Source organism: Octopus bimaculoides, chromosome 6, assembly GCF_046866305.1.
Source record: "Octopus bimaculoides isolate indiv1 chromosome 6, ASM4686630v1, whole genome shotgun sequence".
In the NCBI taxonomy this organism is placed as follows: Eukaryota; Metazoa; Mollusca; class Cephalopoda; order Octopoda; family Octopodidae; genus Octopus; species Octopus bimaculoides.
This window is the reverse complement of record NC_142933.1, coordinates 93,844,131-93,872,014: the sequence shown is the minus strand read 5'-3', so window position 1 is coordinate 93,872,014 and position 27,884 is coordinate 93,844,131. Positions and strand designations below refer to the sequence as shown.

At 34.9% G+C, this 27,884-nt stretch overlaps 1 protein-coding gene across 1 annotated transcript; it reads left to right on the top strand.

The window, feature by feature from the left end:
* The first annotated feature begins 237 nt into the window (after window positions 1-237).
* Window positions 238-27,884, top strand: LOC106882863 (vacuolar protein sorting-associated protein 16 homolog). Its single transcript, XM_089354319.1, has 23 exons — window positions 238-437; window positions 4,844-4,938; window positions 6,157-6,254; window positions 6,859-6,987; window positions 7,085-7,229; window positions 8,792-8,910; window positions 9,414-9,536; window positions 10,127-10,182; window positions 10,704-10,778; window positions 12,334-12,428; window positions 12,550-12,626; window positions 14,078-14,200; window positions 15,459-15,586; window positions 16,542-16,686; window positions 17,690-17,824; window positions 19,289-19,397; window positions 20,508-20,602; window positions 21,426-21,530; window positions 22,683-22,760; window positions 23,272-23,441; window positions 24,495-24,591; window positions 24,781-24,884; window positions 27,330-27,884. Exons 1-23 carry the CDS (start codon window positions 394-396, stop codon window positions 27,469-27,471), a joined length of 2,487 nt encoding a protein of 828 aa, XP_089210445.1. The 5' UTR covers window positions 238-393; the 3' UTR covers window positions 27,472-27,884.

The following is a 27,884-nucleotide window of genomic DNA, read 5'->3' as shown; positions in this document are numbered from 1 at the left end:
TGAAATCGTGTGTTGAAACAGATATTGTATTTGGGGATGGTCATGTTGCCAGTTTAGCCAATAAAAACACACGCACTGTATATGATTAATGTAATGTAATGTAATATAAAAAGCTGAAGCAAATTAACACCAAATATACAGTGCGTGTGTTTTTATTGGCTAAACTGGCAACATGACCGTCCCCAAATACAACAATATTTACGAGATTATTTTCTTTTAACTGAAGACTGATTACGTGTTTAGTCCTAAATTATAGGCGTTACTTCAACACCTCCAGGTTGGTCGTAAGTACACCGCTTGGATACCATTAAGCCCACTAGATACCATCGAGTAGCCTCCCTTTAATTCATGTGACAATTTCCCAGTCACTTCTTGGAGTGGAATCATTTCACGATGGCAACTGCCAACTGGAATCCGCTCGGAGATGAGTATTATCGGTAAGTTTCTTTTTTAAAAACATTTCTTTCTAGTTTGTGCATATGTTTCAGTATTTGAATATATTTATTTACCCTTCAAATTTTATTTCTGTTGTTACTTGAAGATCCACGTTGTTTATCTTAAGTTTCTGAAATAAGATGGGTGTTTATATATTTTTTAAGGTTTGTATTTCCCTCTTTAAGGATAGATTTTTTATCACGAAATCTCCAATACTGCTCAAGTAATATCATTTGATTAGCTAAATCTTCATTATCGATTACAAGCACTACTTAAAAACATCAAATCACAAAAATAATGTTAAATTCCTCTATAATTAATGCAATATTTTGGTTTCATGTATATGTATGCCGATATGATGTTGATTGGGTCTACATTTTAAAAGTTTATATCTCTTTAAAGAAGAAAATATATTTCTTTAACTAATATTATTGATATAGGATTGTGGGAGGGTTAAATGCAAAATTATTATTATCTCTGTTTTTCTTGATTTAAACACATTCACATTTAATGGTAGCAATTTTGGCTCAAAGTACAAGCAGTTGTTTACTTTGCTTTTTAACAATTCATTCATAAACTTTGCTTGGATATTGAAATATTCAAGTGAAGTCTATAGAAAAATCAGCACAACTTCGTATTTTTAACAAATATGTCGCTATTTCTCATTTCTCAATTAAGTTCCTGGTATGAAATAATTATACCCAAACCTTAATATTTAACAGGTTCCTGGTTTGCTTTGTCAACAGACTATAAATATATGCAGAAACTATGCAATTTGTTCTGCTCACCATTATTGACAATCTCTAGGATTATTCTGAAGATCCTATCTGTCTCTTTACACAGTTAATAAATGAATGGTTTCAGACATCTTATTAATAAAACTAGTTATTCCACGAGGATGCGAAGGAGCTTCTACGTAGTCTTTTGTTCAGCTAGAAAAAGCAGCTAAAGCTCCCTTAATCAAATTTATTATCTTAAATAAAGAAATGACACGAAATATTGTATTAGTCATAGATAACCCTTACGAAGACGACATGATTACAGATCTGCTCGATCAAACTGACCCGAGGACCAAACAGCAACAACTACCATTATATATTTCCTTTATAGCGTCAAAAACACTTTACGCCTACTTTTACATCTGTGCATGTGCGCGTAAATGTTAATGTTTGGTTAAAGGAGCCAGACATCCTTTTACTTATCTAACATGCAAATGTTTTTAATTCCCTGTCAACAGAACCTCTACATAGGCACTCAACCCTCTGGAAATAGCAACCAAATCTTCCTCAAACCCGCCTCCACTGTCTTAAGAAGAAGAACACATTATAGAAAGTAGTTCTTGTAATAAAAGAATAAATAAATAAAAACTGAATGGTCACGATCGATCAAACTAAGGTGAAACAACAATGATGACTGCTTAACCTGTCATTTAAATTCCCATTGCATAACCAAAGGATGTCCCAGCTCCCATGCCGGTTTCTTGATCTTTAGAAATTATTTCACTCTAATTCCTCTTATATAACACATACTATTTAATTTGCCTTTCATTGGGTTTTAACCAAGGGCCTGGGAATAGGTGGTGCACTTGCACCCCTGAGATTTTGCGGGAGTGCAAAATTCAATATTGCACCCCCTACTTACCTTTTCCATGCTTAGAAAATAAGAACAAAGAACTGAAATAAATAAAAAGAAAACGCCCCAAAATCCCTTGAAAGATATATTACTGAACTAAAGCATCCTCAAAGTTAAAATATTGGCAGATTTATCATGGGGCTGTCAGGTATACATTCAGACTGGAGTGAACAAAGGGGGAAGAGTGGTTCTTCGCTATTTAGTAGAAGTAGTAGTAGTAGTAGCAGCAGCAGCAGCGGGTTACTTGGGTTATTTCAAGGAAGTGGATAACTGAAATGTGAAATACCACAAGTGACCCATCATTATCATGATTGCTACTACCCTTACGATATTTGGCAAAATAAATTTTTTAAAAATAGAACAACTTCTAGCAGTCACACAGCACCAACTACAATTATTACCCCAATGCACAACCACACCATTATTGTCATTAACTCACAAACTCAGCTCAATAATAATGCCGAATATACATGGTCTTTTGCACTTTGCAAATTGAACAAAAGTATTATGCACAGTGAGAAAAGACAATATGTGAAGCTCTAGTAAAATGCATCTGATCTCAAACATTGAATGCGGAACTACATTTGTTAGGTTTTGTATTACACAGAACTAACAACAGAACAATGGAAACAAAGAGAAATAGTAATCTTTATCCAAGAAGACCTGGAGACAAATGTCCTCCTCTCTCACTCCAACACAGTGTGCGATATACCACCAGATACAACACTTTCGAAATCACATGCAAGATCACTTAATTGTACCAGTCTAAAGTAATCGGAAATATAAAAGAGACTTCTAAACTAACAACAATACTGGACTAGTCAGTCATTCGAGGATGCACTCAGAGAAGATCAGCTGTTACCAATTCAATCACAGACCAAAGCCTAGACATAAAGTGACAACAAATCTGAAAGAAAATAAATCTCGCAACTATATAGTTTCAGGTTCAGTCCCACTGCATGGCATCTTGGACAAGTGTCTTCTGCTATAGCCTTGAGTCGACCAAAGCCTTGACAGTGGATCTAGTAGAAACTGAAAGAAGCCCATCATGTGTGTGCACATACATGCACGCATGTGTATGCACTGTCTTTCATATTATTAACATTTGTTTATTTTATTTAAAAACTACTCATTGGAATTCAACAAAATTTCCACAGAATGATGGCAATAGTTATACATACATGGAGTGTAAAAAATGTGAGATTTTGCATAATTGTAAACAAGCCACAAACATTTGCATGATTTTCACAAACTTTCAGAGTTCCAAATTATTAACGAGTGGTTTGATAATTATGTAATTATGGGTGATAAATGTGACTTAACTGCTTCAGAGAAATCTCTTATTACTTCTGAACTTACAGAAGGTAAATCAACATTAGAAATATCCAAAATAAATGGAAGGTATCACCAAATTGCTCTTACAAAGATAGTCGACAAGGGTCAGTCGAAGACTGTTTCTCAATGTTCTCTGTCACAAATTAAGCGTGAAGCTGTAAAGAAGCTAGGTCTTACAAGTGGAGAACTTTTCAAGCTCTTTGGCAAAACAACTGTGTCCAGAACTATCTGATGTTGTCTTCTGAAAAAGGTCGGTAAACCAGTGACGTCAGTTAAAAGGCCTCCTTTAAACAAAATACACATACAAAATCATCATGATCATGCTGCTTTTGCCTCTGGTGACGCATGTACCATAAGCAGAAACATTTCAGATATACAAAAGAGATTAAAATACATGTTTCCTGGTACATATTTTGTACACTGTGAAAACCACTTTCTGGACCTTGTACTCGAAGAAGTAAGGATCTATGGTTGCCATGGTCACTGTTGCATTGAACTTTGCTCACCAAATCACCATCCTCCTGAAAGTGCTATGGACCTGTCTTTATGATGAAAATGTCATCATGTTGCAAGCCTGTGTGTATGTTGCATCAAGCGAGAGAATGTTCAGTACACTTTGATATTTGAAAACCTGACTCCGAATCACAATGATGCAATATCGTCCGGCACACTGTGCTGTAATGCATGTACATAAAAACTTGTGCAATGAAAGCACTTTGGACATCCTCTTGGAAAACTTCATCACCAAAACGAGCGAGTAAAGAATTATTTTTGGAGTGATTTGAAGCATTACTTTTCCATGTATAATAATAAAATAGATTGTTATACCTGTGTTTGTTTTGATATTAAGATTGTAAAAACATCAGCCTTGTTATTAAAAACATTTGGGCCTGAGTTTGCACCTAAGCAAATTTCATTCCTGGGCCACTGGTTTTAACCACAACAATTATATCTCTAACTCCATCACCTCTGGTCTTAATTTTTGTTGAGTTTTAGAATTTTGTAACTGCTTTTGTGCACCTTGTCCTTCACTGTTAACTATGCCATTGTATATGGTTTCAGTCAGTTTACTTTCAGTCTCGATTCACATTGCAATTATTGTGCATCCTTTGTTTAAGCTGCCCACATAGTACTGTGTTCCTATATACCAAGCACAACCGTATTCTTATACTGATAGGCTTTGGACATTCCTACCTATTTACATCATATTTATTACCTGAAACTCAAATCTGTACATCAAACCTACAGTCTTCTTTTGCAACTACCTACACTGAGTAGAAATATCTAGCATTCTCTAACATCAACATCACTCTCATAAATCCACATATTTGACATTTTCCATTATTGAATTCTCTCATTATTACCCAGTTCCTTATAAACAATACACTGTACTGTTTTTAAATTCTTTTTACTGTAAAACAAACTGTTTTATTTTTTGCAGAAAAACAGAAATCTATACCATGGATTGGATCATCAATGGCAATGTGGACCTCTCCAAAAATAGAGTGGCTGCAGCCCCATTTGCTGGACCCATTGGTGAGCACACTTTCGAGAGTTGTCAGCAGTGCTTGTCTGTCAATTATGAAAAATATTAAGGCAGCGTGCTGGTAGAAATGTTAGATATGCTGGGTGAAATGTTTAGTGGTATTTCGTCTGTCTTTACATTCTGAGTTCAAATTCCACTGAGGTCGACTTTGCCTTTCATCCTTTCAGGATCGATAAATTAAGTACCAGTTGCGTACTGGGGTTGATGTAATCGACTGCTCCCCCCTCCCCAAAAAAAATTCAGGCCTTGTGCCTAAGTAGAAAAGAATTATGAAAAATATGTACTTAAAAATGCCTTGTTTTATAAGCACAAAGCCACTCATTTGTAAGGATGAGAACAGTCAGTTGAACTGACCCTTGTACATACCTGGAACTTGTTTTATTTTTCTCTTGGTACTAAGTATTTATAAAACTATATACTGTGAAGTCCTGTGTTCTCACACCTTCACCTTTATGCACTTAATAGGTGTTGTGGAATACTAAACTAAATACTTTATAGTGTACAGTTTTTCTCTTTCAGTTCTGAGTTCAAATCCTTATGACAGTCTTTTAATAATAATTAGAGTCCTCTTTGCTGTAGTCCCACTCAATCAAAGGAACTCTTAATCTTGCAAGCTGCATGCCAACCTTGCTGGTATTGATGTCATGAAATAGCCCTAACCTGGTACACCCCAGTAAAGTACTTGGCATTAGGGGCAGTATTCAGCCAGAGAAACTGATTCAACACGCTGCAGAATCAGTCACCAACAGGCATGCATGGACTGCTTTGGCCTGCGACACAGTGAATTCAATTGGGCTGGCTTAATAGACTCAGTTGGAGTTGAATGAATGCCATTACAAGACAAGATTTGTCCCAGTAGGTTTGAGCCAGTTTCAACCAGTATGTTTACCGTGTCCCTCACGAATACTGACCACATCCGACAGCTAGCCTTAAAGTTCCAGCTGTCAAAGTAATGGTTCTGCCTGCAGCCTAAAATTCCAGCTTGCAAATTTGACAAATGCCTCACAGGGAGAGCAAGCGCATTGGATAGTTCAGACACCATAGCCATAGTCATCATTCATTCCTGAGATGTAGGCTTCATGTTTGGAATTTCAGTGGGAATACAAGTTCACATTTGGTATTAGTAAATTCGTGTTTTTGCAAATATTTAAAATGCAGAATTTTTTCTTTCAGTAAAAAATTGTTACATCATATTTTTTTTTTTTTAGCCTTACTTCGGGATGATTCAAAAGTTGGTCGAGTTTCCAATACCAAACCAATTCTTTATATTTACAATGCAGCTGGAAGAGAGATAAGTCACATGAGGGTAAGTGTATAGAGTTTTAATATTTTCCAGACTTATTAAGAAATAATTTAATCATTGTTTAAAAAATCATGTGTCTAAATCCCTGTAAAACATTTAAGATAAGATGTAGCTGTGTGGTATGAAGCTTGCTTCCCAATCACCTTGGCCAAGTGTCTTCCACAATATTCTTGAGTCCACCAAAACCTTGTGAGTAGATTTGGTAGACAGAAACTGACAGAAGCCAATAATGTGTGTGTGTGTATGTCTGTGTGCGTGTGTGTGCATCTTTGTGTATGTGTTTGTCCCCCACCACCACTTGACAGCTGGTGTTTTGTTTGTTTATGTCCCCTGTAACATTAGCTGTTGAGTAAAGGAGACCGATAGAATAAGTGCCAGGATTTAAAAAAAAGTACTGGGACCAATTCATTCAACTAAAATTCTTCAACGTTGTGCCCCAGCATGGCCCACAGTCTAATGATTGCAACATTTAAAAGATAAAAAGAACTTGACAAATTAGATAACAGAAGTAAAAAACACAAAATAATGATAGTAATTTGAAGAAAATTATTTGAAACATTATGAGAAACATTCATGTTCAATTTATTTTTATTATTTTTCTTGTCAGTGGAGCAGTGGAAATCTTATACAGATTGGTTGGTCCAACACTGAAGACCTTCTTTGTATCCAGGATGATGGAGTTGTTCTTGTCTACAATATGTTTTGTACTTTTAAGAAAACTTTCAGCATGGGTGATGTAAGTTGCTTGCTATCAAAGTTGACTAGTCTTGTAATATTTATAAATTGTTTTATATGATATGAAGCTATTTTTCTTTTTGTAAATTTTTTTCCAGGAGGCAAAAACTTTGAAAGTCAAAGATTGCAAAGTGTTCCAAGGATTCCACGGCACAGGCATTGCCATCATAACCAATTCTCTTAGAGTATTTATTGTTAACAATGTTGAAGATTCTAGAATCCGACGTCTTGCTGAAGTTCCTGGTGAGTGAGAATATTTCCTGCTAAAATAAGTTGCTTTACTTCACTTTTTGATACCAACCCACCCATGACCACCTCTTGTACTCTGATACAAAATGTCTTTTTTAGAGTGTTCACATTTATGCCTTTCACTTAGTTTTGTTCGAAATGCTTAATTATTTATTTCAAATTTTGGCACAAGGCCAGCAATTTTAGGGGAAGCGGTATGTTGGTTACATCAACCCCAATGTTCAACTAGTACTTATTTTATTGATCCTACAAAGATGAAAGCAAAGTCAACCTTGGTGGGATTTGAACTCAGAATGTGAAGACGGATGCAATGCCACTGAGCATTTTGCCCAGCATGCTAACAATTCTGTATCTTGCCACCCTGAGGCACCTAATTATTAATGGAAAAGTTATTTCTTCAAATTCTTCCTTATTTTACAAAATTTATTGAAATGCCTACACAGTGCGTAGGTGTAGGAGTGGCTGTGTGGTAAGTTGCTTGCTGACAAACCACATGGTTCCGGGTTCAGTCCCACTATGTGGTACCTTGGGCAAGTGTCTTATGCTGTAACTTCAGTCCTGGTTAAAGCTTTGTGAGTGGATTTGGTAGACAGAAACTGAAAGAAGCCTATTGTATATTATGTATCTGTATTTACATATGTGTTTGTGTCTCCTTGTCTTGATATCACATGATTGTTGTAAATGAATGTTATTCATTTCTAGTATTCTAAAGAAATATTACCTCACTTGGAAACAGCTAAGGGTTGGTGAGAGGAAAGGTGTCCAGCCATTGAAAATCTGCCTCAGTAGACTCTGTCCAGCCCATGCAAGCATGGGAAAGTGGACATTAAATCAATGCTGATGATATAAATCTAAACATTTAATCTTTGCTAATACACTACTTTCAGCGGGTAGCTGGCAGAAATGTTAGCACGCTTCAACAATGGGTATTCGGTTATTCTACCAACTTAACTCCTATTCAAGAAATTATGTAAGCAGTTATGTATTCTACATCAGTGGAGATGCAATGGCCCAGTGGTTAGGGCAGCGAACTCGCAGTCATAGGATCGCGGTTTCGATTCCCAGACCAGGCATTGTGAGTGTTTATTGAGCGAAAATACGTAAAGCTCCACGAGGCTCCGGCAGGGGATGGTGGCGAACCCTGCTGTACTCTTCCGCCACAATTTTCTCTCACTCTTTCTTCCTGTTTCTGTTGTACCGGTATTTCAAAGGGCCAGCTTTGTCACACTGTGTCACGCTGAATATCCCCGAGAACTACGTTAAGGGTACACGTGTCTGTGGAGTGCTCAGCCACTTGCACGTTAATTTCACGAGCAGGCTGTTCCGTTGATCGGATCAACTGGAACCCTCGACGTCATAAGCGACGGAGTGCCAACAACAAAAAATTCTACATCATATATACTGAATGTGATTCTCAGGTCAAATTAACTTGAGACAATACAACATGGCTGGACTTTCAGTTTTATTACTTAATAATATTAGAGAATTATTGTTTTTATATAGGTCTTCTTCAGTTTATATGAAATAATGAAATATGTTATTTTGGTTATTTTCAGGTCTCCAGCCATCTTTCAGCAGCTGGATTATTTTGACTATTGATAGACAAACAAAAGCCATGGTAGCCAATGGCTCAGAACTCGTTCAAATTGACCAGGGTGGACACTATGAAGTGAAGGTAAGCTTTAAAATATTTCAGAAGATCGTGAAAAATAAATCACCCAATCTCCAGCCACAGTTTATAGTCTCTTTTTATATTCTACCTAGCACTACAAAACAAGTTTAATCAACCCAAGAAGTCGGTCCCTACATAGTTGCTCATCTTGTTAGAAATAGCAGCCAAATTCCCATTAAATCACACCTTTAAAATAAAGGTGTATAGAAGACAAATTGATCTCCTCAACCATGGCTAACTCAGGGTTATGCAACAAACAAGTTTAATTAAAGCTAGTTTCATTATATTAACAGGACTAGAATCACAACTTTTGATAATTCCTTGTAGTATTACCACAGCAGATCAATTTGTAATTTGTTTCTGTTAATTGAAATAATTAATGGTGGGTTGTTGTCAGTAAATTTTGCTGTAGCCATATTTGGTTAATGCATGATTCAACCAAACTACGTTAAATCTAGATATGTGTTCTTGAATTTATAGATTAAAATTTCCCTTTTTATTTGTAGCCTTTTCCTCCTGCTAACTGGACTGAAGGAAATGTGATTGACATGGCTCTATCTTCAGACAAGAAATATATTGCTTTATATATGTCATCAGGTCTTATTTGGGTTGGAACTTCAGATCTCAAGGTAATTTCTTCAATCAACGTCTTTTTATTTTTTTTAATTTCATCTCTTCCACCTGTAATTGAAAAAAAAACTTTTATGTTTCTAATTTTCAAACTAAATATTTTAAAGACTTCCTTCTTGTAATGATTTATTTTAAAGAATTTTGTAAATTTGGATATTTTACATATTGTCAAAGCAATTGTTTTTTTACCAGTAGATTCATCACAATTATTTTTTAACCTCCAGCACCATCAGAACATGGTCGATGCCAGGTCCACCTGACTGGCTCCCGTGCTGGTGGCACATAAAAAGCACCATCTGAATGTGGCCAATGCCAGTACCCACTGACTGGCACGTAAAAAACACTATCCGAACGTGATTGATACCAGGCCCAACTGACTGGTTCCTGTGCTGGTGTTATGTAAAAAGCACCCACTACACTCTCAGAGTGGTTGGCGTTAGGAAAGGCATCCAGCAAACTGGAGTCTGTAACATCTAAAACATTTGAAAATATTTTTGTCTTATGCTATTCATTATCTATGTGTACATGATGAGGATTAATTAATTATTAGGTGTATTAACATTCCAATTATGTTTATTTTGATTTACAGACTAAACTATGGGAATTCAATACCAAAGGGGCACCAAAACCACTTTCATTTCTCTGGTAAATACTCTAGTCTATTCATTTTAACAGTTATCAACATATATTGGTTCTGTGATGTTCTCACTGTATTTTAATGCCATATGGCTTATATATGTAGTTTTAACTGTAATATTTTGTTTGCTTATTAGACATAACTGATATATTGTCTTTACATTTTCACTAGCCACATAACACTGATCATATGCAAATCAGCTTTCAGAGCCTCTTTCTGTTGGCCAGTAAAAATAAAATGTGTGCACTACATTATATGAAATGCAGGGAATTCCAGAAAGTACCCCATAACCAAAAATGAGTTAACTTGTTTCCCTGTCTCAAGTGCACACACATGAAACCAAGTAAATTCAATTCCTACACAATGATTGCATGATGAGAGTTGACAAGATTACTTAATTTTACTATAAAGAAATTAAACAAATTTAACCAATTATTAAAAACATTCTACTTACCAACTGATTACATCTATTCAGAAATTTTATTTGTATTTTGTTGTTAATTCTGTTTCTTTTAATTTTACTTGTCAGGTGTGGAAATGGAGCTGTTGTATGCCACTGGGATACTTTAATGTTAGTTATAGGGCCAGATAAAAATCACATTTCATATCCTTTTCTATTCAATGCAAAACAAAAAGTTTTTCTTTTGATTTTATATTATCTCATATAACACCTTATCTTGAGATGAGGCATTAAGTTGCCTTCTTTATACTCTCTGCGTCGCCTTACTGGCACTTGTGCTGGTGGCATGTGAAAAAACATTCAAGCAAGGTCGTTGCCAGTGCAGGTGGCATGTAAATAACACCATTTTGAGCGTGGCCGTTGCCAGTACCGCCTGACTGGCCCTCGTGTCGGTGGCACGTAAAAGCACCCACTACACTCACGGAGTGGTTGGCATCAGGAAGGGCATCCAGCTGTAGAAACTCTGCCAGATCAGATTGGAGCCTGGTGCAGCCTTCTGGTTCACCAGTCCTCAGTCAAATCGTCCAACATATGCTAGCATGGAAGGCAGACATTAAATGATGATGATGATGTATACAAACTGAATTTGTCACATGTAACAAAGTAGTTAACCCTTTTCCACCCACATTTTCTTATCTCTATTAAAGTGATAAGTTCTCCCTTTTTGTTTTCCTTATCTTTTGTAGAATTTATTAATTTTTTTTTAATTAACTGAAAGAATTCCTGTATTCTTTAAAGTGTTTCGTGTGTTATACCAAATGTCTGTGAGTGCTCTTGTCTCACCCAAATTATTGTGGGACAAGGTATTAAATAAACTCAGTTGAATTGAGCAGTCTTTTACTATAAGACTTCTGCTATAAATTCAGCTGACACTATGAATAAAATGATGGATAATATACAGTTAAATCTATATTTCCCTCTTCACCTCTTATATTTGAGTGATATATCATCAGTACACTTTTATATTTCAACACACTGTTAACACACCTAAGAATTTACTTTGAATTGGAGTTATGGTTTCAATTTATCATCTGTCTTGTCATATTCAAGTAATGATATTTTGAGTGTTATGATGTGTAGAATTTTAACTGCTGAAAATCAGTTTTAACCTTTTTAATACCAACTCACCTGAGTCCACCCCTAGTACTATGATCCAAATTTCATTTTAAAGTGATCTGAATTAAACCCTTCCATCAACAGTTCCTGTTAAATTATGTTCCAGATGCCAGCTTAGGATTGGATTGGATTGGATTGGATTGCTCATGTTCAGTCTACTGCATGACAAAGGCCTCAGCATGTTCTCTCCATCAGAGAATGGCTTGAGATGATACTGGTTTCATGAGCCTATTCTGTCACACTGACTTGACATAGTTTGGCAGAGGCATGCAGTTTTTATTCTCATACCTAGGAATAGTTATGTCAATTACAGCGACCCCCAGTCCTCAGTAGCTACTTATTCTATCAACCCTGAACGGATGAAAGGCAAAGTCAACCTCGGCAGAATTTGAACTCAGAACGTAAAGACAAACAAAATACCACAAAGCATTTTGCTCAGCATGCTAACGATTCTGCCAGCTTAATAATGTCAAAACTTATTATACTAAATTCATCGATTGAAACAAAGCCATCGTAAGTCAATAGAAATAAGGTAACAAGATGATAGGTTGTTACAGTGATGCGTTTCCTTAACTCGGACTACGTACATGCTTGATGGACCAGTTTATCTTGTTGAAGAAGTTGATGGTGTTAGAATTATTGGCAATATGCAACATGAATTCTTAGAGAAAGTTCCAGGTAAGTGTCTAATTTTTTTCAATTAAGGTAAAGTTCGATGGATTTTTAAGAGTTTCTGCAAAATATTCTTCTTAGCATGCAGCTTCATAATACTGATAAATAAATGATGTTCTGTTCTCAGATGTTACATTGGAAGTCTACAAAATACTGTCTTTAGCTCCAGGTGCCATGTTGCGGCAAGCTTCTAAAGAATATCAAGTAAGTTATTAAAACATGTCATTCATCATCATTGTAATTTAACTACCACTTTTCCATTCTTGTATGGATCAGACAGAATTTGTTGAGGCAGATTTTCTACAACCAGATACCTTTCCCATTGCCATCACCTGTTTTCAAACAGGGTAATGTTTTCCTATGGCCAGGCATGTTTTCCATGGAAGACTGGAAATGAACAGCATCACCTGTATAACAATGATGATCACTTTACACCCATCATGCATGTGATGTCAAGACTAGGGTACACACACACACACACACACACACACACAAATAAGGCGGCGAGCTGGCAGAACCGTTAGCACACCGGGCGAAATACATAGCGGTATTTCATCTGCCGCTACGTTCTGAGTTCAAATTCTGCTGAGGTCAACTTTGCCTTTCATCCTTTCGGGGTCAATTAAATAAGTACCAGTTATGCACTGGGGTCGATATAATCGGCTTAATCCATTTGTCTGTCCTTGTTTGTCCCCTCTGTGTGTAGCCCCTTGGTACCTGTGCCAGTGGAGCACTAACAGACTGTCCGCGCATGATCATTGCCAGAGCAGCTGTCTGGCTTCTGTGCTAGTGGCCTGTAAATAGCACCATTTGAGCGTGATCGCAACCAGCGTCGCCTTACTGGCACATTAGAAAATCATTCGAGCGAGGTCGTTGCCAGTGCCGCTGGATTGGCTCCTGTACAGGTGGCACGTAAAAAACACCATTTTGAGCATGGCCGTTGCCAGTACCATGTGACTGGCCCTCGTGCCGGTGGCATGTAAAAGCACCCACTACACTCCCAGAGTGGTTGGCATTAGGAAGGGCATCCAGCTGTAGAAACTCTGCTAGATCAGATTGGAGCCTGGTGCAGCCTTCTGGTTCACCAGTCCTCAGTCAAATCGCCAACCCATGCTAGCATGGAAAGCGGATGTTAAACATTGATGATGATGATATATATGTTTGTGTGTTTATGTTTGTCACTCCACCATCGCTTGACAACTGATTCTGGTGGGTCTGCGTCCCTGTAACTTGGCAGTTCAGCAAGTGTGGCTGATGGAATATGTGTTACGCTTGCAGTGAGTGAGTTCTGGGGTTGATTTGTTTGACTAAAGGCGATGCTCCAGCATGGCTGCAGTCAAATGACTGAAACAAATAAAAAAGTAAGTTGGACTAAATGCTTAGCAGCATTTCTTCCAGCCCTTTATGTTCTGAGTTCAAATTCCACCGAGGTTGATTTTGCCTTTCATCCTTTTTGGGTCAATAAAACAAGTGAAGACTGGGGTCAATGTAAATGACTTACCCAACTCCTCTAAAATTGTTGTCCTTGTGCTATAATTTGAAACCATTATTTAAGCTTCTCTCATGATTATAAAGAATTTCACAATACCAGTCTCTATCTCTGTTATTTATTGATGATAACTATTCACATTTATTCACATTTTCTCTGATACCAGAATGGAAGCCAGAAAGCTGATGAACATTTACGAATGATAGAAAATAAAGATGTGGCTGTTGATCAATGTATTCTAGCTGCTGGGCACCAGTTTGAACCAGCAGAACAAAAGGAACTATTGAAGGCTGGTATATTTTAATCATTGTGTTTTGTTATGAGATGTGTGCTTTTGAAAGTGTAAAAAATACAAGATTGATGTGGGATTGTACTCAATGTGAAGCACCAGTTGGCAGAGTTGTTCAAGCATTAGCTAAATCACATTATGGTAATTATTTTGGTTCTCTGCATGCAGAGTTCAAATCCCACTGAGATCAACTGTACCTTTCATTCTTTTAAGGTTGATAAAGTACCAGTCCCATACTGGAGAGTGATTCTCTCTGTCTCTCATTCTTTCTTTCTGTCTACCTGTCTGTTTTTCCCTCTTCTGGAGGAAAAAAAATCAGATCTAGTAAGACTTGGAGCAAGATGGGCTCTGCCTGGTCAAAAAATGCCTATGCCCTGCTCTGTGAGTGAATGTCACCCCTACAACTCAGTCAAGGAGTTGAGAGGCAAGGCATACTAAATGTATATACAAGGTGTCCACAAGGTCTGGGTACATAAAGTAAATAAAATCATAACATAAACAATTAAATATAAGAAATAATAATTTCTTAAAGTATGTGTTAATCCCCATGTACCCAGACTTTGTGGACACCCTGTAGATTATGATATGGCCAATCTGTATTTTGAAGGAAATGCTTAATTTTGTCAACCAAAATAGACATGTCCATTTTGAGCCTACAAGAGAGGTTCTACATGGCCAATCAATTTGCTAAAAATAACAGCCAAATCTTTCTTTAATCATATTCCTATTATCTTAGAAAAGAATACATTGGATAATTGATCCTGTGTTCTTTGTATAAATCTAAAAAACATGAAATGGATCACAGCTGGCTTTACTTGGATTATAGATCTATTCAAAGCTAACTTGTGTCTAAATAATAACATAAGTCTACTTCATTACTGAATGAAAATTGTTTAAAAAGCTAACCAGCTTTAAGCACTTTTAAGGAAATTTATACAAAACAATAATAATAACCAGTTTTTATAACAGGAGATTAAAACGTTTTAAAAAATGTAGGTACATTTTGGTTTGCATAGTTTTGAATATATTATTATTGTTTTTATTTATTCTTAACATTATAATAATGAACATATTATATACAGTGCTCAGATGCACTACAACTCCTCAGAAAAAGCAGCCAAAAGTGCATGAACAGTACATAGAATAATGTGCAGGAGGTGAACAGTGAATGAGTTGTTAAAAAAAACATTCTTTCAGTACAAGTGTATTAAGCTACTTACGTTTGTTCTTTGTTGTTTTTTTTACTTTTTCTTCGCAGGCCGCTGTATTTGGTAAAAGTTTCATTACTGAATATTCACCAAAGAAGTTTGTGTCAATGTGCCAGACACTTAGAGTTCTTAACCAAATTCGCCATTTCAGTATTGGAATACCGTTGACATATACACAGTATCCTTCTATCCATAATCTTTTATTTTTGCATTTACAGCACAATAAATACTAAAATGGTCATAGGGATTACATGAGATAATCTTTAGGATTTAAGGCAGACATCTATTTATATTTGAAGTCATGATTAAAATGTTCATTGAGAATAATTGTGGAGTTTGGTTATCATCATTATTGTTATTTTAGCATTCATTTTTCCATGCTTGCATGGGTCAGGCAAAACAAGTAGACATTAATTAACATACACATGTATGTTCATCATCATCGTCGTTTAATGATTTCCAAGAAAAAAGGTCCACGGGTGGATCTTATATCTTTGTAAATTTTGTATATATCTATAATTTGATATACATTAATGAGAGTACCATTTAGCTCCCCTACAGCAAGAAAGTTGTTTTATCTTGACCTCTTCTCCAAGCATAAAGTCACTCTCTCAAAGGGGCTATTAGTCTAGTGAGCTGCATGGCAACCTCACTAGTGCTGGTGAAATTGAGGCTGATATTTGTTACCATTTTTCCATGAAAATATTTGATAGGAAAGCACAGTATGCTAGAAATAGCAGTCAATCAACATAGAAGTAACATATGAGAAGACTGATTAACATTATTTGATTTTGCTAACAGGAACGAACTTCATTCCAGCTATATATTATTTATATTTAACAATATTTAAATAGTATTCATGATTTTGCACCACCTTGACTGTGATCCCAATATTTTCATACCTTCATTCAATTTCCTCTGCCCTGGATGTCTTCTATTGTCACCACACATTTCTTATAAATGCCCAATCCATCCCAGCATGGAATACAGGCATTATGATGAGGATGATGATCTTATAAATTTGTGCAAAATAAAGACAAAGACAATTTTGTTTTCTTTTTGTTTGTTTGTTTGTTTTTTTTGTTATCTTCATTTGAGGTCAACTGCTTTAAAATTCCTTAATACTTCATCAGATTGAAACTATTAACCAAAGAGGTTTTGATTGATCGATTAGTGTTGCGTATGAAATTCTTATTAGCTATTCGTATCTGCCAGTTTCTACATATTCCTGATGCTGAGGGTGTTAGTCGAATTCTTGCACATTGGGCATGTTACAAAGTACAGTATCTTATTTAAACCTATTTAATTATGTGTGTGTTTGTATGTGTGTGTCAAAAAGTAAACTCCATTCACTATTTTACTATTTACTATTTTGATATTTAATCACTTTCACATAAGATGCCTGCAAAAATTTCTCAACATCAAATAGCAAGATAAAATTCTTAATACTACTGTGATAAAGAGAGCTAATAATGTGAAACATGAATGCTTTCCTAAGTAAACTCCAACTGCAGTGAAGTGGGCATATAATGTGCATACCCAGCTCTAGACTTGCTAAACAGATTTTTTTTGGTGAACTAGCAGTGGGTCCTCAGTTACATGGTGCACTAAAAAGGAGATGCAAAGACATTCTGAAGACAATCTTGAAAAAGTGTAACTTAGAACAGACTACTTGGGAACGTTTTGCTCAAGATCACTCACTGTGTACTCAGTTCTGTGTACTTAGGAGTGCAGCACTCAGAATCAGAAATTACCAGAGAAACTAAAGAAATGCGGGCTGCATGGAAAGCAAGAGTCCCACCAACTCCTGATTCTGTTCTTAGAGTCACCACTATAACCATGGATTTTTTGCCAATATTTGACAAAAAGAAGCCACCTCAGGACCTACAAAGAGAAAGCTATTAATCTGGTCATCTTCAGAGACATGAAGAATGAATGTCATTTTAATATTTGCAAAGTTGCCTCAGTTTACATCTCTTGTTGCCATATGTACATCTCTAGTTGGTATATTTTATTCTTTCCCATAGTGGACTACACTCTCAGAGTGGTTGGTGTTAGGAAGGGCATCCAGCTGTAGAAACTCTGCCAGATCAGATTGGAGCCTGGTGCAGCCATCTGGTTCACCAGTCCTCTGTCAAATTGTCCAACCCATGTCAGCATGGAAGGCGGACATTAAACAATGATGATGATGATGAATGAATTACTGTTAATTTCTAGTAAATTTAATTAATTTATCTTTGTTTTTTTTATTTTGTTTTTTGTTTTTTTGTTTTTTTCACAGGTTCAACAGAAATACGAGAGTGATGAAGCAATAGCACATGCAATTTCACAAAAGTTGGGAGACACACCTGGAGTATCTTATTCAGAAATTGCTTGCAAAGCTACAGAATGTGGCAGAGACGAGTTAGCTATTAAGGTGCAGTTTAACCACTTTATTCTTTTATTATGTTTTTGTTACTTATGAAGGAAGATTACAGTTTACCAAAGTAATATCATCAATGAAATCTTTCATGGAATTGCCTATTGTTATAAATAGTGATGTTGTTTGTTCCTTCTCAAGCCATGTTGGGCTCATAAGGGCCTGTTTGCCTGTTTCATTGACGTATAAGTCCCCCACCTGGACAGGACACCAGTCCATAGCAGGTGAGCTGCTAGATGCAGGAGAAAAGAGTGAGAGAAAGTTGTAGTGAAAGAGCCAGCAGAGGTTCACCATTACCTTCTGCCGGAGCCACGTGGAGCTTAGGTGTTTCACTCATAAACACACACTTCACATGGTCTGAGATTCGAACCCGCGATCCCTCGACCGCGAGTTCGCTGCTCTAACCACTAGACCATGTGCCTCCACTTTATAAATAGTAAATTAGGTTAATTATATAACACATTCAAATAAGAACACTAAGAAAAAGAAGACATAGTGAAGACAAGGAAGTAGCAGAAATGATGACAACATGACTGTTTAATTTACAAACACTTTTATTACATTTATTATCATTTCTATTGTTCATTTGCACATTCACTTCAATGAGAAAAAAAACAACTTTTTCATATAAAATATTTATATATTGTGTATGGCTGCTAACAGATATTACACTAACATCACTGCATTGATCAGAGAGATGGTTAAAGATGGACAAATAGAGATGAGAAAGAGCTAAGAGAATATTTTATGTTGTTAGTCAGTCGTTATAAGCTCTCCTTCCCATCCTGAAGGCAGCTGTATTTCCAACTTCCTCAGTGAGCTTCACATCTGCCACTTAGACAGTGGAGATAACCTTTACTGCTGGCTGCCTAAGTTACTCTCATAGGTTCCATTGGTAACTATCACTTCCCTACTTCATGGAAAAACGTGGCTTATGAGCGAAGGGTAGACAACCCATCTGGTCAGGTATTCCAAAACCCCAGCATGGTTGGAACCCACTAAATGGAACAAGTAAAAAGAGTAAACAAAAGGAGCTTTGGCTTAATCACAAGGGAGATATGTGGTCTCTACAAACTACAACAAGGGTAACTTGTCTAGGAAAGTAATATCTCTGAAAGAATGGATACACAGTAGAATGAACACTTTAGTGCTAGGAAACAGATTCTCTGATGCAGGTGACATTATAAAAGATATCCACCCATAAAATCATGTATAAAAGCACAAAAGAAGGTCATATATATATGTGGGGATTTTATTTTTATTATGTGATGAAGGATGACAACAGATCTGCCAAACCTTTGCCAGCCTGGTAAAACAAATGTAAAATAATGATGTTGATGAATGTTTTTTTAAAATTTTCTTGGGCTTTATTAACTTTAATTTGTTGGTCTTTTTTTTTTTTTTAAATAATTTCTATTTCCATTAATTTAAGGTAACTTACACTTTTTTTTTATCTTTAAGCTTTTGGAGTTCGAACCTAAAGCTTCAGAACAAGTTCCACTATTAATGAAAATGAATAGGAATGAATTGGCATTGTCAAAGGCTATCAGTAGTGGTGATACAGATCTTGGTAAGAGACAGCAGTCATTCACGTCATATTTTACTTAAAATTTGTTTAAGACTTTGGGGCATATTTTGTTGCCTGATCATATATAAATAGAGAAATTAGCCATAGAATCATAATATAGATGTTTCAATATTTACAATGGTAAATTTGTTGTGAATTCTCTGCAACTTGTATTTTTATATACTTGTACTGACTATTCCACCAACTGAACAAAATTGTACTTATGTACAGGATAAAATCGGAGTTTGTGTTAAAAAAGAGCCATTTACCTCAAGAAGTCTTCCTAAAATGTCTTCTCTGCATAAAGAGACCAAATTGTTTCAACTGACACAATTTTCTGACAAAAATGTGGTAGGCCTAGTTACTTCAGTTAACTGCTTCCTTCACCTTATAACTATAAAGGTAATCTGTTAACTATAAAGGTAGTCTGTTGTGTATCTGATATATATAGTAAGTGTAATTTCCTTCCAATCAACTTCTTATGGTGTTAATTATGTAAGCACATGCTTGTTTTTGTTCTGATGGCTGGTTTTCTCTTTTATATTTCTTACATCACAGCATCAAAGTGACAAATTGACCAAATCATTAGAGCAGTGGACAAAATATTTTGCAATGTATATTCTCATGCCTTACACTGCAAGATCAAATTCTACTGAGGTCAACTTTGTCTTACATAATATTAGTTTGTCTTAGCCAAATTTAGATTGGAGCCTGGTGTTGCCATCCGGTTTTACCAGTCCTCAGTCAAGTCGTCCAACCCATGCTAGCATGGAAAGCGGACATTAAACGATGATGATGATGATGATGATGATGATGATGATGATGATGATGATGATTAGCAGTTAGCATCCATTTGCTACTTTCAGTTACTCCTCTGCAAATATGTGCCAAGGCACTAAAGTCACATATTTGCAGAGTGGAAAATTTTATTGAGTTGACCTCCATACTTTGGGATGATGAAAGCAAAGTTGACCCCAGTTAAATTTCAACTTCAAACATAGACTGACAGTCTGCTATTTCTGCCTCTACTCCTCTACTATCATATTATAATTAATATATTAACACCATAACATAATCTTCATTTAATTTCTCTTTTTTTTTTTTGTTCTGCAGTATATACAGTTTTACTGAAATTACAGGACTCTAATTCGTCAGATTTTCCACGTCAAATCCGCAATATGCCAATGGCTTATTTCCTTTACTTACAGGTGAGTGTATTAGTAAACCTTCATACACGTTCTATCTCTGCCGTAAGGTATATGAATGTAGTAAATTCATTGCATTTGTAGTGAGTTTGTTTCAAGTGAAACTGCTGACCAAATGCACAATTATTAACCTTATGCACTAATTTCTTTTTTTGTTTGTTTATGTGTGTATTTTTACATTTGTTTCTTTCTGTTTGCAATATATTTATGGTTGGGCACTTTCAGATAATTTTTGCTGTCCACTTTTCCATGCTTGCATGGAGGAGATAGAATTCAATGAGATAAATTTTCTAGATTCTGGATGTCCTTCCTATCACCAACCCTTACTTGTTTCCATGCAAGGTCATATTTCCCCATGTCAGACATGTTTTCAGAGAAGGTTGAAAACAAAAGGCACTGCTTATAAGACAGTGGCACTTACAACTACCAAATGTTATCAAGACAAAGAGAGAGACACACACACATACGCACATGTTCACATACCTACAAGCGCATATACACATAAGCTTCTTTCATTTTCTCTCTACCAAATCTACTCACAAGTCTTTAGTCAGCCCATGTCTCTAGTAGAAGGCACGTGCCTTGCTGTGGGACTGAACTCAGAATCACATTGCTGAGGAGCAAATTTATTAACCTCATGACCATGCCTGTGCCTCACAGACATGTCTGCGCCTGTACTGGTTTAGAATTTTCTGGCAAGCACTGGAGACAACTGCACACATGTTTTGGTCTTATTCTGACCTCCTCAATGACGTATAACCACCCCATACTTAACTAAGTAATTATGAATGAATCACTCTAATTTTGGTTAATTTTGTATTAACAGTATTGTCGCAAACAGAACCGCAAGGAACTTCAGAACATGTATTATACAGAAGATAACTATTTAGAAGATGGCTTATGTCACATAATTGATAGTTTCAGTTACGAAGTAAGTATTGATTTGGTTTTAATTCTGGCATATTCTTTAATTGATATTCATCTTGATGCTAGCCTAGTATCATCATCATCATCATCATCATCATCGTTTAACGTCCGCTTTCCATGCTAGCATGGGTTGGACGATTTGACTGAGGACTGGTGAAACCGGATAGCAACACCAGGCTCCAATCTAATTTGGCAGTATATATATATATATATATATATATATATATATATATATGTGTGTGTGTGTGTGTGTGTGTGTGTGTGTGTATAAATATATATATATGTATATATAAATAAATATATGTATATATATATATATATATATATATATATATATATGTATAAGTCAGTAAATAGTGGGGTTGTGTTAACCGCACGTGGAGAAATAATAGGAAAATGAAGAATAAGGCAGAATGCTAAACTGCAAGCATATTTTAATAAAGATTTCTAACTGGCTTTCATTGTGAAGCAAATTTTCAAGAAGGAGAATGATAATGTTTTTTACAAAGAAGTACAAAAAGACGAAAATAATATATAAAAAAAATAATATATAAAAAAATAAATATACCAGTACATTATATTGTCTTTGAGCTTTTGAAATTCAATGGTAGTTCATGTATATAATGGTTGGAAAAATAAGGATGCATGAGAATTGAGAATTGTGTTAGGTTTAAAAAAAGGGTTAAAAGTTTGTGTTAAGCAGGAAGTGTGTGTAAGGGGAGACAAATGTTTTTAGTTGGAGTTATGAACTCTTTTTCAGCAGGAAGTTTATGTCTGTTCCTAGAGAAATAAGGTCTCTGAGGGGTATGTGTGTTAAGAAATGGTTGGATATCTTGTTTTTTAGTGTAATTTTGCTACCTCTGGTAACTATTAACATATTTACATTATCAAAGGTTTATTTAAAAACTGAGATAATATTAATATATACATAAACTAATATATATTTGTATATATATATATATATGTGTGTGTGTGTGTGTATATATGTATAAATATATATATATATGTATATATATATGTATGTATATATATATGTATGTATATATATATTTGTATATATATATATATATATATATATATATATATATATACATGTTTGGATCCATGCTAAAAATCATTTTCATTTCCGTACAAATATGTTTTATTGTTATTGCAGCGATTAGAGGACCGAATGTGTGCGCTTAAAGATGCTGTGATTCGTTTTAATAAATCGAAAAATGAATTCATCACTAAGGTAAGCAACTTTTAATTTTGAAATTCAAAAAATACAAGCTCATTTGTCATGAGAACTGAATCTTCCTCTTATTTGGGGTATACCAATTGAACATATGATTACAGCTGGGATGCCTTTGATCTGAGGTTGCTTGACCAGGGCTCACTTGTGTCTAAGCAACAGTTCTAACCCTTTAACATCTACTCTGTCAAATGTAATGATCATTTATTCACATTGCTTTGAATTAATCATGCATTGTCTTGTAGGTTTAAGATTTTGATGATGTGATTGTTTTTCAAATAACATTTTAGGGTAGGTATGAAAAGCTGAATCTGGCTAGTTTGAACATAAAACAGGTAGAATATTTTGGCTAGATATGGTTGGTTTAAATCATAAAGGGTTAAATAATTATTAAAAGTAGTACAACAGGTTTTTATAGGAGAAATTTAGAAAATCTATTTGACAATAGATTTTACAATGTATTCACTGATGTGTCAAATCTTTTATTTATTATTGGCACTCACTCAATCAGCAAACAGAAGAACAAATCAAGTTGCTGGATATGCAGCAGAAATTTGAAGAGGAGTTTAACCGGCATTATATCGACCTGACTTTACACGAGACAATACATCAATTGATTGTGGATGATAAGCTGAAACAAGCTGAGTTTATGCGGAAAACTTTTAAAGTTCCTGACAGAAGGTAAACTCATGCATACTTGAAAAATATTTTCTATATATTTTTGAATTCTGATATTCAGCTAAACATTCTTGTTAGCTATGCTATGGTATCACGAGTATTATTTTGTTGTCATTTTGCCCAAGTTCCTGTTGAACCTTGCTTTTCATATGCTCTTTTGAATATACAGATAACATAATATTGATTTCTTGCATATCAAATGTTATTGTTTCATTGAAGCCATTGGGCCTAACTCTAACTATAACTAATTGATACCTCTCAATAGAATAAACATTTTAATATCTGTTGAATTATCTCTAATTAATCAACATTTGGTTGTTATTGAAGAATTTACAAATTCCTCCAATAATGATACTCTATATTTAACCAAGAAGAGTGTTAGTATTATTGTAAGGCTTATAGCGTTCCAAACAGCCATACCAACAAAATCACTCCTTTTTTTTTTTTTTTTTTTATTATACCAGTATATTAAAAAATTTTCATTTCATTAAAAATATTCATTTAACAAACTCCAGAAAATGATATTATTCTTGAAATTGTGCTTTGTATCATAAGCCTCAAAGTTATATATCTATTTTGTCTATTAGCATTCATTCATTCAATAAATAATGTTTTTACATTATGTATATAGAATAAACTGTGGGTTTTGCAAATAAAAAATTAAAATGAATGTATATTGAATTATCATTAATGAAAATAGAGGCGAGAAAGAGTGAGAGACTGTTGCAAATGAATAATATTGTTTATCAAAGATTAAAGTCTACTCTGCAGTGAATGCAATAAATATTTAAATGTGTGAAAAACTTGTAGTTCAAATATTCAATAAACTTCAGAAATCGAAATTACAGAAAATTTCTTGGAACATGAATCTATAAAAAAGTTTCCAGACAATCAAACCTTTAATAATTGCTTTCTTAGTTAAAAAGCAGCTTTCTCCATTATAATATTAAAAAAATTCACAAATATATTTAAATATGCTTACTGTTAACTCTATTGTATTACTACTATTTTCCATTTTACGTATATTTTTCTCTTAATTTGTTCATTTCTTGACAGGTTTTGGTGGTTAAAAATCAATGCCCTTGCACAATCTCATTTATGGGGTGAATTAGACAAATTTTCCAGAACTAAAAAGCCACCCATTGGAATGGAGGTAAAACACTGATTCTTTATTTCTTTATGAAAGACAAAATAGAAGATATTTTAAAATATTCTGTTAGAATTTTCTTTTTATTTCTGACCGTTTGTTGATTTTTTGTTAAATTATTTAATCTACTTTTTTTCCTTCAGTTTCTTTTAAACATTTGTTCTCATTTGTTGTTTTAATTATCAATTTCCTCAGGCCTTTGTTGATGTGTGCATGAAACATAAAAATCCTGATGAAGCACGAAAATATATTCCACGGGTTCATCCTGAAAATAAGGTCCGCTGTTTATTGAAAACTGGGTAAGGATCACAATTTTCATGATCATCATTATCATTTAACATTTGTCCATATTCCATGCTGGCATGGGTTAGACAGTTTGACAGAATCCAATGGGTCTAAAGACAGCATCAAGCTCCAGTGTTTGTTTTAGCATGGTTTTTGCAGGTGCATGCCCTTAAACCACTTGCAGCATGTATCAGTCTTTTTTTTTATGCCAAGTTGCATGCAGCTTTTGAGACTATGAAATTCAGGTGGGGAGGCAGCATTTATGCAGAAAGAGATGAGGGTATAGAATATGGAAGAAGGGAAGGAGACAGAGACAAGCATGGTTACTCACCTTTAAGAGAGATAGTGAGAATGACCAGTAAGAGCTGCACGTCCAGGTACCTTATTTTAAAAGTTTCAAAAGTTATTTAAAACTTTTATAGATAACGCATATCACAATTATAAAATTACCATTGCCTCATTAGCATCATCATTGTTAAATAAATGCTTCTTGGAGGTTATCCAAACTCTCACTTTGCATTCATTTTTCATGAGACTACCTAGAGAGCATGGAACCATATCTAAGGTATTTTCTACTTTAACTACTGCAGGCAAAATTTGCTACATCTTAACCATATAAAATAATATGTTTATGTCTGTGCTTTTTTTAATTTTTTTTTTATTTTGGGATCTGTGATAACAAAATTCACTTGATAATCAGGTCGTTTCAAATTCTATCATTGTGTGGCACCTTGAACAAATGTCTTCTAATGCCTTATGAATGAAATTGGCAGCAGGAAACTGTATGGAAGCCCACTGTGTGTGTGCTCATATTTTCCATGTCTCTATGCATGACATTGGTTTGGATGGTAGTGCTGTTATTTTTACTTTTGTAAGCAATATGTCCTGCAGCTCAGTTTGGGCAATTGAAGACCAATGGAATAAAAATCATCATCATCATCATCGTTGTCGTTTAACGTCCGCTCTCCATGCTAGCATGGGTTGGACGATTTGACTGAGGACTGGTGAAACCAGATGGCTACACCAGGCTCCAATCTGATTTGGCAAAGTTTCTACGGCTGGATGCCCTTCCTAACGCCAACCACTCAGAGAGTGTAGTGGGTGCTTTTACGTGTCACCCGCACGAAAGCCAGTCAGGCGGTACTGGCAACGGCCATGCTCAAGATGGTGTATTTTATGTGCCACCTGCACAAGAGCCAGTCCAGGGGCACTAGCAACGATCTCACTCATGTATATATATATCTGGATGTTTTGTTGTTCCTTTCTTGTATTACCTGTCTGAATGTTTTGCGTTCCTGTTTCATTTTGTATTATTTATATATATATATATATACATATATATATATATATATATATATATATATAGCGGCGCACATACACTTTGTCTCTCTCTCTCTATATATATATATATGTATATTGAAAAGCAATAGTTGGCAACAGGAAGGGCATCCAGCCATTGAATATTGCCTCAATTCTCCTCCAACTTATGCAAGCATGGAAGAACTTATTACTGTATTTGATGGCACAAAAAACATGAGCTTATTAGATGCACCCTGGTTTTAGAAGTACACATTCAGGAAAAAAAGTGTTTAATGCATTAAACTATGTAATATTTAAAGCATTCTAACAGTACATTACAAAACAAAGGTATTTTAGGTATAGCAGAAAACATAAAAAGTAAGTTCACAGTATTCAGATCATCTTGATTAAAATTAGCCTGTAGTTGTAAGCGTCAGGGACAAAAGTAGCTTATGGGAGGCCCAACTTCATGTATATGACCTAGGGTGACTTGGTGGGGATAAAAGTACATCTTATACACCATTAGATATGGCAGCTTGTACAAGTCAATTCTTTTAGTATTGATTCTTGGGTGCAATATGATGTGAGCTGGAATCATTTGTTATCTATCTGGTTACCAAAATTATGCATCTTGTTCAGAACTTATATAAACAAACATTGAAGGAAGTAATTACTTTCAATGAATAATCAATGATTTATTTATTCATTAACAATATTTTTTTTTCAAAAAGTTACTGAGGAATCCTTCATGTGGAAATATCTTCAGACCAGCATATCACTCTTGAAATTAAATTAATGGCTATAGAAATTCTAATAACATGATTTGTCAAAGCTGATACTTCACAAGCAATTACAGTATGGAAGACTCATTTTAGCCAATCAAAAAAATACAAACTTCACTTAGCTTCACTTAATTATTTATTATTTGGTGTCAAGAATTTTCTTCAAACCATCAGCAACCTAATCACTGATGTAATTCTATTGCAATTTCACTAAAATCTTTGAAACCTAATTCTTCTGAACTTATTTTACCACACCAGTTAACACCACTGTTAAGTAAATATAACACTGAGTGGAATTATGTTATTTTATTTTTTTTCATGTTCTGAGATCTAATTTGCTTCTTACATAAGACATTTTTGGTTTACTTTTTTCTGCAGGCAACTGAAGGAAGCTGCTGATGCTGCATTTGAGAATCGCAATGAAGACGAACTAAATATAGTGCTATCTAAATGTAGTACATCTAATCCAGGTTTGATGGAAAGGATTAAAGGATTAAAAGCTCAGTTGTCTAAAAAGTGATGTTTCAGCCAGCTTAACACCATAGCACTTTAACCTCTTTGCATATTCATTTTGAAGCAATTCACATAATCGAGAACACAGTTAAAATTTTAACAAGCCAAATTTTAAACTTATTTTCGGTTAAATATTTAACTGATCCATCTTAAAATGTTTATGAATCTTCATTTGAAAAAATATATTTTCCAAAACATTTTGTTCTCTTAAACAACTGTTCCAAATTATACTGACACACTCAGACAGTGTTACTCAAGAACATTTCATTATTAAAATATTTTATATGCTTGTCAAATAATTACAAGAAAACTAACTGTACAATGTCTATATTATAAATGACTTTTATACAGATAATTGGATTTTTTTTTAACCATTAAACTATTGATAAGTTACAATAATGACTTTAGCCAGCCAACTTA

Bases quoted from the DNA above. Each gene is read 5' to 3' on its own strand.
- LOC106882863 (XM_089354319.1), top strand. From the start codon at position 394: ATGGCAACTGCCAACTGGAATCCGCTCGGAGATGAGTATTATCG. The intron at 7,230-8,791 runs GTGAGTGAGAAT...GGTTATTTTCAG, and splicing joins ACGTCTTGCTGAAGTTCCTG to GTCTCCAGCCATCTTTCAGC. The intron at 21,531-22,682 runs GTAAGTATTGAT...TTGTTATTGCAG, and splicing joins TTGATAGTTTCAGTTACGAA to CGATTAGAGGACCGAATGTG.